General features: G+C 51.5%; 1 protein-coding gene across 14 annotated transcripts in view; it reads right to left on the minus strand.

Moving 5' to 3' along the window:
* Positions 1 to 13234, minus strand: part of KIAA1217 (KIAA1217 ortholog) — a 276578-nt gene that overhangs the window by 117937 nt on the left and 145407 nt on the right. For all 14 annotated transcript variants that reach the window (XR_003998770.1, XR_003998769.1, XM_030550358.1 and 11 more), the window contains 2 exons: positions 12030 to 12228; positions 8865 to 8958 (listed from right to left, as the gene is read on the minus strand). Coding sequence is in view for 12 of the 14 variants with exons in the window: in XM_030550358.1 (XP_030406218.1) it covers positions 8865 to 8958; positions 12030 to 12228 (293 nt within the window). In the remaining 2 variants the exon portion in view is untranslated. The remainder of the gene's footprint in view (positions 1 to 8864; positions 8959 to 12029; positions 12229 to 13234) is intronic.

Genomic DNA, 13234 nt, shown 5'->3' on the forward strand with positions numbered 1-13234 from the left:
CCAAAAGAACTCCAGCACCACCTCCGGAGGTCGGCCAGGAAGCCCAGGGCCGGGACCAGTGTGTTGAGCCGGTACCAGAGCATGGACAGGACTAGTTGGTTGAGCACCAGTGCCTTCCCTCGAAGAGAAAGGCACCAGAGGAGTCCTATCCACTTCCGGAGCTGCTCCGCCACCTTCCCCTGCAAACCTTGCCAGTTCTCCGGCGGAGATGGATTCATGGCGGAAAGGTAAACGCTGAGATAGAGCAGCGGACCCACGCTCCACTGGATGGCCTGAAGCGCGGGTGGGAGGGAGCCTGCCTGCCACCCGTTCTCGACCACCAGGCCAGAGTTCTTGACCCAGTTGACCCGGGCGGAGAAGGCCGCCGAGTACACCGCCTGGCAAGCCTCCACCCGCGCCAGGTCGCCCGGGTCCTGGACCACAGGGAGCACATCGTTGGCGTACGCCGACATGACCAGCCACAGCTCTGGCTCCCGGAGCACCAACCCCGTCAACCTCCGGCGGAGGAGACAGAGGAAGGGCTCGATTGCCAGCGCATACAGCTGGCCCAAGAGGAGGCACCCCTGCCGCACTCCCCGCCCAAAGCTGACCGGCTCTGTCAGGGTCCAGTTGAGCCTAACCAGACACTCCGCGGAAGCGTACAGCACCTGGAGAAAACCCACAAACTGGGACCTGAACCCGAACGCTCACAGAGTGCCCAGGAGATACCTGTGGTCCACCCTGTAGAATGCCTTCTCCTGATCCAGGGACAGGAGGGCAAACGACAGACCATCCCTGCACCCAAGCTCCAGGAGATCCCGGACCAGATAGAGGATATCAAAGATGCTACGGCCCGGGACGGTGTAGGTCTGATCTGGGTGGATCACGTCCTCCAGCATGGCCCCCAGCCGCAGCGAGACGGCCTTGGCAATGATTTTGTAGTCCGTGCTGAGGAGCGAGACGGGACACCAATTCCGTAAATCGCGGAGGTCCCTCTTCTTCGGCAATAAGGCGAGCACAGCTCGCCTGCATGAGAGAGGGAGGACCCCGCTTTGCAAGGACTCGGCCCAGAAGCCGGCCAGGTCCGGGCCGAGGACATCCCAGAACACGCAGTAGAACTCCACGGCCAGCCCGTCCATGCCCGGAGACTTGTTGGTGGGCATGCGACCGAGGGCTTCCAAGAACTCGGCCAGAGAGAGAGGCAGCTCTAGCCAGTCCCGGTCGCCTGCACTGAGCATCGGGAGCCCGTCCCAGAGCACTCTGCGAGTGGCAGGATCGGTCGGATCTGGGGAGAAAAGGTGCGCATAGAAGGTCCGGGCCCTCTCGCACATCTCTGCCGGATCTGTGAGGGGGGTGCCGTCCTCCGCCAGAAGGTAGGTGATGTGCTTCTTGGCCCCCCTCCGTTTCTCCAGGGAATAGAAGAAGTGGGAGCCACGATCCATCTCCCGAAGGAAGCAGATGCGGGAGCGAACAAAGGCGCCCCGAGCCCGATGGTCCTCAAGGACCCCTCCTGCCTCTCCCGGCACGCTCCGCAAAGGGATGGATCCTCGGGGCTGGTGGCCAGACGCCTCTCCAGCTCTAAGACCTCCCGTTCCAACTGCCCTATCGCCGCATCCCCCCGTCGGCTGACGCCCCGGGTGTAGTCATGGCAGAAAAGCCGGGCGCGCACCTTCCCCATATCCCACCACCGCCGCGCCGAGGGAAAGGCACGTCGCTGCCCTCGCCAGGCCAGCCAGAACTCCCGGAAGGACACCACGAAGCCCGCATCCTCCAGCAAGCTGTTGTTGAAGTGCCAATAGGCCAGCCCCGGCCTCTCCGCACTGAGAGAGGCCGTCACGGTGACGAGGTGGTGATCGGAAAAAGGGGCCGGCCGGACGCGGGAGGACTGGGCCTGTGAAAGGTGGAAGCGTGACATGTAGATGCGGTCCAACCGGGAGTGGCACGACCGGTGGACCCCCACCCGGACATAGGTGAACGTGGAGACATCGTCCGGGTGGTGGTCGCGCCAGACATCCACCAGGGAGCGATGGTTGACGATCTCCCAGAGGACATCCGCGGCGGCCGGGCTCTGCTAGGTCCCCAAGCGGTCCCGCTCCTCTAGGACGAATTGAAGTCCCCGCCCAGGAACAGGCACTCACGAGGATCCAAGGAGCCGAGGAAGGCGGACGCCTGCTGATAGAATGGCAGCCGCTCCGGGGCCGATGTCGGGGCATAGAAGTTCATGAGGTTCACCACGAGCCCCTCCATGCGGACCCGGAGGTGCAGCAGGCGGCCTGGCACAGCCTCGGCGACCCCCAGCACCTCGGGCCATAGGTCGGGGGAGAACAGGGTAGCTACTCCAGCCCGACAGGTTGTGAGATGGCTGAAGTAGACCCCGTCCCCCCACTCCAGCCGCCAGCTGGCTTCGGCGGCTGGATCCGTGTGGGTCTCCTGCAGGAAAACTACAGAGTACCCCCCCACCCGAAGGAAGGAGAGCACCTGGCTCCTGCGGAAACCCACCCTACAGCTCCAGGTGTTTAATGAGAAAAAGGTGACGAGTGCCATGAGGAGGGCTGGGGGGGATCCTCGCCAGCAGGGGCACTCACGGCCCCCGTTGGGCTGCACAGCAAACCGTGACCCACCCTGAAGGTGAGCAAGGAGTCACGGAAGCTGCGGACCCAGCGGTAAGTCGCGGCACCCTGCTTCCCGGTCCTCTTGCCCACCCCCATGAGGGCCCTCGTGGCCCGGAGGATCTGGTGGAAATCTCCCCAGCGCTGGAGAGCAAGCGCTACCTTGTTGTGGGATCCCCTGATGTCTTCCAGGAACTCCCGCAGCTCCTCTCGCAGCGTATGGGGGGGTGGGGTCGCTGACCTCCGGCGATCCACCGGTGGGGCTTCCGGGACAGCCCTGTGGCCTACTGAGACGGGCAGGCAAGGGGCGGACCCGCAACACGGCGCCCGATGGGCCGGCGCCACGTGCTCTGCCTCAGACCCCAGCTCGATGGGGGGCGGTGGAGGGAAGAGTGCAGCCCCGAGGGGGTCGGGACTGTGAAACGTAAAGGCTGCTCCCTGGGGGTCACTCTCTGGGAAAGGGAAGGAGACAGCCCCAGGGGCGGCAATAACAGTGTGGGAGGTGGAGGGGACAGGGATGGGGTCAGGAGTAAGGGCAGGGCTGGGGTCAGGAACAGGGTTGGGAGGAGGGACAAGAATGGGACTCTGGGCCGCAGGAGCTGAAACATCAGGAGGCGGCTCCTCGCGGCCAGGCGCAGGGGTTTGAGGGGTAGGGAGGGGGGCCCCGGTGACACCGGGCTCAGGCTCAATCGCAGATAGAGCGGCCTCAGCGGTGAGGGACACAGAACCCTCAGTGGGACCCCCGCCCGGGAAGGAAACCGGTTGCCCCGCGCCACCGAGGGATACCCCTGGTGGCTCGCCTCCCGGCCGCGAGGCACTGGCCGTCGCCTCGACAGGCTCAACGGCCGTCAGAGGGGTGCCATCCACAGCCGGGAAGGTGGAAGAGTCCAGGGGGCCCCCGGAGGCGGGAGTGGACGCAGCAGTCGGGGCGATGGGACACAGGGAGGGGGAATCCAGGGTGAGGTTGGCTAGGTCGAGGCCCGCTGACAGAGGGTCGTTCTCCCCCAGGATAACTGGGGTCAGACCCAGGGCCTCGATCTCCTCCAAGATTGAGGGGAGCTCACTGCCCACCACCCCGGGGTCGTCCCCACTCGCACCCGAGGTGACGCTCACCGCGGGTGTTGCAGGGGGCACAGGTGGCACGGGGAAAGGAGGGGTCTCATCCGGGTCCTCCGCTGGGAGGGACTGCGGAGGAGGGATGGTGGTACTCTCCAGTGCTGCCACGTCTTCCCCAGCTGGGACTGGCATATGGTCCGATCCCGTGGGCATGGCGGAAGACTTGGTGTCTGAGGCCCCCTTCCTGGTCTTACGGGGGGCTTCTGCATCAGATGGCGCGAGCGGAGCCCGAGCCTTCCGCTTGCCCCGCCTACCCTGTACTAGGGTCCAGCCCTCCATGACATCACCTGCGGGCTGATTGACAGGGGTTGGGTCGGAGGGCAGGGATGTTGGTTCGTGGACTTGGAGGGGCACTGATGGGACAACCGGAGGAAGGGAAGATACCCCCTGGGGAGGGCTCTCTCCCACGCCCAGTGGTATCCCTGTCGCACCCTCCTCCACAGGCCCCGCCAGAGCGCAGGCAGCGGTGGTGGGGCTCTCCCGCTCGTCTGGGCATGCCAAGGGATGTACCCCTGCAGCCCGAGCGGAAGCAGTGATGGATTGAGGAGGAGGAGGGGTGGCCCTGGGCACTGGGCGGCCAGGCGCGCCAACGATGATGGGGCCGGCACCCTGCCGGGGGTCCCAGGTGCTCCTCCGAGCTGGGCCAAGGGGCAGTCCCTCCGGATGTGCCCCGTCGCCCGGCAGAGGTAACACCGGGCCTCCCCCGTAGAATAGTGCACTCGGTAATGGGCCCCCTGACAGGGGACCAGGAAGGACCCCTCGAGCGCCTCTTCGCCACGCGCCGCCGGCAGCAGTTGAAGCTGCACCTGCCAGCAGAATGAGAGGATGTGACGGAGGGTGGGGTCCTTGCAGCCCAAGGGGAGAGGGCTCACTATAGAGATGGGCTTCCCCAGAGTCGAGAGGGCGGGTAGCAGGGCGGCACTGGGAAGGAAGGGAGGGACGGATGTCAGAATAACACGGAAACCCAGGTCCTCCAGCGGCTCCAGGGGGACGAACATGCCCCCCACCGCCAGGCCCTTCTCCACCGCCTCCTGGGCAGCGGCCTCCAAGGCAAGGAAGAAGACCACCTTGCCATACATCTTGGAGGCCGCCACAATGGCCGTGGGCCCCACCACCCTTGCCAATGCCCGCACGTAGGTCTCCACGTGGGGTGAGGCAGGCACTAGGAGGCAACAGACGCCGTGTTTCCTGGTCAAGCTGGGGAAGGGGCCCCGGCCGCCATAGGTAGTAGCGGAGGCAGCGGTCAGGGGAGATGACGTAGCGGCAGGCGGGGGGGGCCGCCGCCACTTGGGTGTATGCCCTGGGGGCCAGGGGAGGGGCACCCACAGAGCTGGTGGAGGGAACAGCGGGGAGGGGCGCCACGGCCGATGGCCGAGCCGCGACAGCGGTGGCAGCCACTGCCATGGAGGACTTAGTCTTCCGAGCAGGGCCCTTCCCTTTCTTCTTGCCCTGGCCCTTTCTGCCGGCTGGGAGGGATCCCCCAGAATCGGAGGGGGTGAGGGACGTGGCAGCAGCGGAGGTCACCCCGGCACCTGGCGCTGTCAGCGCTTTAGTGGGAGCGGTGGCAAGCGGTCCGGCAGCGGCAGTTGAGGCCGAGACTGGGGGGTTTTGAGCGGTTGAGGCCGAGAGCGGGCGGGGGAGGAGGGACAGCGGTTGTCCCAGGAGTCCCACCCACTGCGTCTCCCGCCATGGTGAGTAGGGAGGGAGGGGAAATACCTGAAAAGGGGAGGTGAGGGAAAGCAAGTCAACCACTCCTCCCTGCTAGGCTGTAGGCAGGGGAGGAGGGTGCCAAAATGGGGGAGGGGGCAGAGAAGGGGACTATTAAGGACTAGTGGGGGGGGGGTTAGGCACCAATACAAGATCGAAATCTGGCTCCTCTTAGCTGAACTAGGGGAGGAGAGAGATACAACAGCAATTGGGGGGTGCAGTGCAAGAGGGGCAAACTCAAATGGGGGGGAGCACAAGCGCACTCAAGGGGCATGGGCGCACGAGGGAGGGGCCGATCAGGACGAAGGGGCTGTAGGGAAGGGGAGCAACCAGGCTGGGAGTGGGGCAGAGGGACCAAGGGGCTAGCTGCAGGGCTGGGGCAGGACAAACAAAGCTGCAAAGGGAGACGGGCGGGGCAGGCAAACAAACTGAAGCTGGGGGCAATGGGCAGGCAACAAGGGGCAAAGCTAGGAGAGCTGTTGAGAGGGGAAGGAGTCAGTCCAGGGGGGGGGTGCATGCACCCATGAGCACTTGTGCAAAGTCAATATGGGTGGCTGGCTGCTGCTGGAGGCCCAAACGGTGGCAATAGGGCGTGGCAAGCCAGGCAAGCAGCTGAGTCCCAGAGGTGGGGACCGAGGCAGATGGTAAGCAGTCTGTGGGCGTGGTGGAGGGGGCAGTGGTGGTGGTGGGGGTTGGGGGGGACACAGATGGACCAGGGGGCAGGCTCCATGCCACACCCACTGTGCCCCCACAAACACAGTCTACACCCCCACCACTAGAGCACAGTCAGAGAGTTACTCAGTTTCTGAGGGCCCCCTCCACAATGGTCTCCAGAGTCTTCCTGTGTGCTCCCCCAGCAACCAGTGGTCTTCTCAGTCCTCACCTTCCTCCAGGCTCCAGCAGCTCCCCAGGCAAACACAGCTCCAGCAGCAGCAGCAGCTCCTTCTCCAGCAACCCTGGTAGCCAGGCAGGAAGGACCCCTCACAGGTGGTAGCAACGGTGGTGGTGGTGGGGTCCTGGCTGCTCGCTCCGGAGGTGGAGGAGTGGGGGCTGGCCAACAAAGCCCCCTCACCCCTCGCTCAGCAGCAGCAGCAGCAGTCCGGGAGGGGAGCACTCCAGTTAGCAGCAGCAACAGCAGCCCAGGAAGGGAGAAGGAGCTCCAGCCAGCAGGGCAGTCAGAGAAGGGGGAATGCTCCAGCCAGCAGGGCAGCCCAAGCAGACAGAGCGCTCCCGGTAGCAGAGCAAGGAAGAAGACCACCTTGCCATACTTCTTGGAGGCCGCCACAATGGCCGTGGGCCCCACTCAGGCCACAGCTGGCCTGTATAAAGAGGCTGGGAGCCAGGAGCTCAGGAGACTCCCTCTGCCTGTAGAGGGAGATGGGCCTGGCTGCAGGGAGCTAGACATAGAGTACCTGAGTGGAGCAGGGCTGGGGAAAGGGCAGAGGAGCTGGGGAGCTCCAACCTGGAAAGACCAGGGGTAGGCCATGGCAGCAGGTCCAAACCCTCCTTGCCAGTGACGAGTAGGCTGATACTGCAGTCTGCCCCAGGGCATGGGGCTAGATGATGACTGGCAGTAGTTTTAATTGAGGCAAGGTGGGAACGGTGGGTGGGGCTCCCCAGGGAGAGGAGACCCTAAGAATGAGGGGGTACTGCCAGGGGGCAGCACCCCAGGTAAAAGGGCACTGGGTCCAGGGAGGGACATGGGGGCCAGAGGATAGGCAGATCACCAGCCTGCAGAGGGTGCTCCAGAGATGAATCGAGCTAATTCCCAGAAGTCACCAGCAGGAGGCGCCACAAGGGTGAGTCCGCACCTCTACAGGCTGAAAGAGACCTTAAGATGTCCTCTAATCCAGCCTCCTGCATTGGCATAGAGGGAGCCACCTTTATTTTTGAATTATCCCACTTTGGCCAGAGGGAAAGAGTTTAACCATACTCAATGTATGTCAGTGGGCATAATCTCAGTTGCACAATTCTATATTTTAATGTGAACAATACACGTTTTAACCACTGTTTTTACAGAGAGCCGACATTTGTATTTGAAACAACTCTATTAGATAGTAAATATCTGACACAGGGCCAAAGAAGTAATCCAGATTGCTGATATTTTGATTTTATGTACACATTAGCAAAACATGCCTGAATATCAGTCCATCCCACAACACACACAAAAGTTACATTTAGCCCCCCTTTCAAGTCGGACAATAAGAATTTAGGCCTAAAGATGTAATGTCAATGCATTATTATTACAAAGGTTAACATTACTATAGGCGCCGAAAATGTGCCCTGCCCTAGGATATTGATGATATATTTCAGATAGATCCGCTTACTGTTCCACAGAAGTCAATAGTATTTCAGGATTTTCAGCACCTTGCAGAAGACACACAGCAATTCATCAGATCTGTCCCTAAAAGAGCTGCTAGCACTCTAGATACGGATTTTTAGCATGCAGTGAGATGAATAATCAGATAATTGGATTTTCTGATGCATCAGAGAGATTGTTTTATGATGTTTTAAAATTCAAATATTTAAATAAAATAATTATAGGAGAGGTGGTTGAAAATAGCACAGGAAACTGAATGACTGCCACAATTGTACTGAAACAACAATGCCCTACACCATTACAACTACAAAAGTGCTTAAATATAATCAAACCAAAAAAGCAAAGATCTGTGGCAGATGAAAAAGTAATTGTGAAATCAAGAACCAGATGCACAATTATAAACTAATATTTTTACAGGAGTTCCTCAGAACATTTGACATCCACTTTGGACCATGTATAAATTACTAAAAACTAAACATCACACGTGCTAATAACTGTATCCTTCTTGAAGGCTTAATATGATTTTATTATTTCCTATATATATTATATTTAAACAAAAAAGAAAACAAAGGGAATACATTTCAGAAGCTTTCTTGGCAAACTTAAAGGCAAAGATTTCACCTTAACAAAGGTTACTACATTTATGGTATTTTTGACAGACACACAAAAATTGATGCTCTTTTCAAAACTGCAAAGCATTTATTAGTATGTTGAGTCTGAGATGGCCATTTATGAAGCACATCAGGAGACAGGGAGCTTAACTGGAAAGCTTTTGAAAATGGTGTTGCGAGTTGCACTACTAATAAAGTTAAACCATGCTCTGCTCTGTTGAAAAGAAGAAAGAGTTTGGTGCCCACTAATGAATGAGACTTCAATTTGCATTCTGAAACAAATTACTAAAACACTGTGCTGTGATTTCAGTTCTTTACTGTGAATGAATGAGGGATCAGAGAGCTGTTAGAGTAAATAGTGACAAGGAATGAAGTGATAGATCAATAAATGAGTTAGCAGGATGGATCAGTGTCGTCCCCTTGCAGCATGTATGTATTCACGCTATATATGTTAATGTAAACATTTCACATAGAAAACAGGAGATAAAATAAAAATGAATATAAATCAACTCTGGCACTTACCCTTATATCTCCATTTACAGTTCTGGATGTATGATTAAATGCATGAGCAGGATCTTTGTTGTAAACTTTAAGGAAAGATCTGTCCTGAATGTTCCTGGAATCAAACACATCAACAACGACAGTAGATGAAAGAAGTTTTATTTTAGACATTTCCTTTGCTTGCCCTAAGGATTCAGGCAACAGACAAACACCATCACGATATTGCTGCAATTGACCAATAAAAAACTCTATTGCTATAAAATAGACAAACAAATAGCAAAACCTACTTTAGTTCTCTTTCCCCTGGGAAGTATCATTCTTTCAGTACAGCTCCACACCCATAAAAATCAGGTGGTACTGATTTTGTTTCAAGATCCCCGGCACAGAGTGAAAACACTTTGTAAGACAATAAAGCTCCAATATTTACAATGCACCCGAAAGGGTTTAAGTTAATATTTAAGTGCTTTATTGTGTTCTCTACACAAACACATGAATTTCTGATATTCTAATGAGCATAAAGCAAAAGAAAAATACTCTTTTGAAATTATTCTTGAGGCAAAAGTAACTTACGGTAGTTTGTTCACAAAACTGAAAATATTCCATAGCAATTAAGAACTCATCAGCAAATGTAAAAACAAACTTTCAAGCCTCCAATCTTTCATAAAGCTTTTTTTAAAATCAAAAAGCACAGCTTTAATAAAAGCAACTACAGAATTTTGATGCAAATTGTTAGAAGAAAACACCAACAGATTTTTAAGACTAGCACAAAGAGCCTTGTCATTCATGAGTCTTTTTATAAACTGACTCATTTAGACAACAATCAGAGGACAGATGTTTTACATTAGTCTCAAAACCTACCTTACAATAATTTCATAGATTAGAAATCTGCACTGAGTCCTGCTGATTTCTTGTTCAGTACGAATCAGCAACAATCTAATTAACGGCAACAATCTAAACACACTAAAGTCCTTTCAAAACTGTTGATTCCTTTCATTTCACAGTATTGATTTCAAGAGAATTTGCACACAAGACTGAATTTCTTTCCTCCAGGTATAGCAACAAGTTTAGTGGACTGATCTTACTCATTATGATTATCATTTTTAAAAAATGAAGTGAAACATTCTTGGGCTGGTCTAATTTCTTTCTTTTAAAGTCATATTACAGTCTGATTGCTTTGAATCTGTAACTAGTTAGAACTTGCATTGCTGCTGTAGACTTCAAGTAGTCTATTAAAAAACCACATAGCTTAACAGACAGATCAGTCCCATCTGTTTAAGAAATATATGGTTAATGAGAAGTTTAGGGTTGATGAGAGTTAACTACATGTAGAATGCACAAGAAAATACCTCTCCTGTAGCAATTTTAGGTTCTTTGTTTATTTATGGCAGCATAAACTCTTTTCTGTCTTACAAATATGGAAAAAAGGTGACGGGTCTACGTTTAGTTAGTGAATAATTTGTGAACAATGTGGTAAGGACAAAATTCTGCCCAGAGATCTATCTGCATGAAGAATCTAAACTACAGAATTCTGCTCTCCATATGGACATAGAATAATTCTTTGTTAATATATTTCTCAATGAAAGGAAAGTTCTCTCATTTTTTTCAGTTCACTCTTAGCTCACAAATGATGATGCCATAAACAGAGGCAAGGTGGGTGAGGTAATATCTTTAATTAGACCAAACTTAATCTACTCTTTTCTCTCTCTAAAATGATGGTTGAGAGAGTTTACTCAATTAATGTCAAGTTCAGTTTAAAAATAATCTCCATGGCTATCTTGTAGAAATATGACAGCTTGAAGTAAAGTAGTGCTTTAAGGCAACGTAATAAAATATAGTGCATTTGATCTCTGAAGTGAATTGTATTTCGCACCATATCTCCATTCCACTCCACCTGAAACTTTTCTGATAACAGATATACATTCGCATATTTTTTTATTTGCACATCTGTTTTACATTCACTATTCGACAGTGTTAGAACTGAACACTTTTCCTTCTGTCCATCTTTCTCTTCTGCTTCACTCTTGTGATTTTGTGTCTGTTCTGATATTTATCATATACTACCTTACGAACAGTCCGGCGTAAATATATGCCACATATCCTTGAACTACTTTTCACACCATAACAAATTTGTGGCTAGCCACATGGTTGTAACTGCTGTGCACATAGGCCATTGGGAACTTCTTGGTGGTTATGGGTTAACATTCCAATCCTTCTGCTCCAAAAGTACAAATACCAATTGGTGTCAGAAGTTCAGAGCTTAAGAAACATGGTTGAGCAGCTCTGATTCCATCCAGCAGAGGACATGCACATACACACACACAAACCAGGTCTTTACAACATTCTAGTATGCAGTATTGGCTGAGATCAGAAGTATTTTTAATTATTAGTATTAATTATTTGTATTAATGTAGCACCTAGCACCAGTGGCAGGTATCCAGTTGCCCAGTCCTGATGGAAGCTAGAGCAGCAGTGGGTACATTCCAGCCTCTGCCACTGGTGTAACGGATTTTATGCTGGTAGTAGATGATAAATAGCAGACCTCTGCTCCATGACACTCCCTCCAGCCCACACTGTGCCCCAAAACACCCATGACACTTTTTCCAACCCCCTTTACATCAGGGGAGAGGGATAGCTCAGTGGTTTGAGCATTGCCCTGCTAAACCCAAGGTTGTGAGTTCAGTCCTTGAGGGGGCCACTTAAGGATCTGGGGCAAAAATCAGTACTTGGTCCTGTTAGTGAAGGCAGGGGGCTTGACTCAATGACCTTTCAACATCCCTTCCAGTTCTAGGAGATAGGTATATCTCCAATTATTATATTACTTTCTGTCAGTAGAGACAGGGATCTGTTTTAAGGCCACTTTGTGAATTATTTAATGTTTAATATGTCAAATATACATGTTTTGGTAAAAACACAATAAAATATTAATTGTAAAAGCTAACCAAACTTATCTGTATTGCATGAATATTTAAATAAAGTATATCATACATATACGGCTTGTGGAACAGATGTGGTACATATCGCTTAAGGCATGTATCAAACTGTGAAAACGCCAAATTACTCAGACACCACTGAACTTGCCTCAATGTGTCAGACCTGATATTTGTTAGATATTTATCAGCTTAACTCTTTTTCACGCTATTGATGCACTGCAGAAAAAAACCCAACTATAGTTCCGTGTTTACCTACCTTACATCATTTAGTTCATAGTATATGTTTCTGCTCTCGTCCTTGATGTAAATGGCAACACTGGGAGACTCCAGCATTTTCATTGTCAGCTGCTGGGGGAAGGCACTTACGAAGAGGGCACGAATCGTGTCTGTGCTTGTAATTTCATTCGGCATCCTTAACTGTTTTGTTTCATCTCCATACTGAAGATATAAAACTCCTAAAAGCAAAATACAATTGAAGATTATTTTTTTTAAATGCATGGAAGAAACCTAGACTCCAAAGTCCACATAGAACAAACATCATATATTTAATTCTATACTAGAATAAGCAAAGCTAGATGTGTCTCTCTCACACACACCATATCTTTTCACTACAATACTGGAATGAAGAATGTCTCGTGGATATTGATTATTTGTTTCTATACCACAGAGTATTCCCATAGCAACATGTTATTGCAGAGGATCAATTTTTATTGTTCTTTAGTTAGATCAAAAGTTTACATTAAAAGAGCTAATTTTAAAATAATACTAAAATGAACCCATACTACAAGGAAGGTGCAGGTAAATCATGGGAAATTTTCCGTCAGCCAAGGGAAAAATTAATCCGTGTATCACTTAGGTTCTTTTAAGCATAAACTCTTTGCTTTAACGTCACACTTACTCAACAGAGGGTTGATTTTCAAACCAGCTCCCCATTTTTGCAGGCAGAATTTTGTGCCCACAATTGATTTATCAGCAATTTATTTATTTATAAAATTGTAGGTGAAATTCATAATAGGAACAAAGCTGAAGTCACTAAGAAGCAGATCTAGCTTGACTATCAGACATTTTAATTTTGAGTGTTTCTGTGTGAAATGGTTTGCAACCTTAATTAGAATCTCTAACACATCACAGTATAGTATAGTAGAGGGGGGCGGAAAGAAAGAATCTGAGTCATATATAGATAGATGTATAGATTTTAAAGCCAAAAAGGATCATTCCAATAATATAGTTTCGCTTTCTGCACAACACAGACCAACAAACCTCCCCCTGCAATTTCTGCATTAAGCCTATAACTTTTGGTTGAGCTTCAGTACATCTTTTATAAAGGCATCTAGTCTTGATTGAAACACTTAAAGTGATGGAGAACCATCATATGAGGTAAATTGTTCCAACAGTTAACATTTTGCACTTTATTTCTAGTCTCAGTTTGTCTAGCTTCAGCTTCCAACTAGTGGATTTTGT

Source organism: Gopherus evgoodei, chromosome 2 (genome assembly GCF_007399415.2).
Source record: "Gopherus evgoodei ecotype Sinaloan lineage chromosome 2, rGopEvg1_v1.p, whole genome shotgun sequence".
Taxonomy (NCBI): Eukaryota; Metazoa; Chordata; order Testudines; family Testudinidae; genus Gopherus; species Gopherus evgoodei.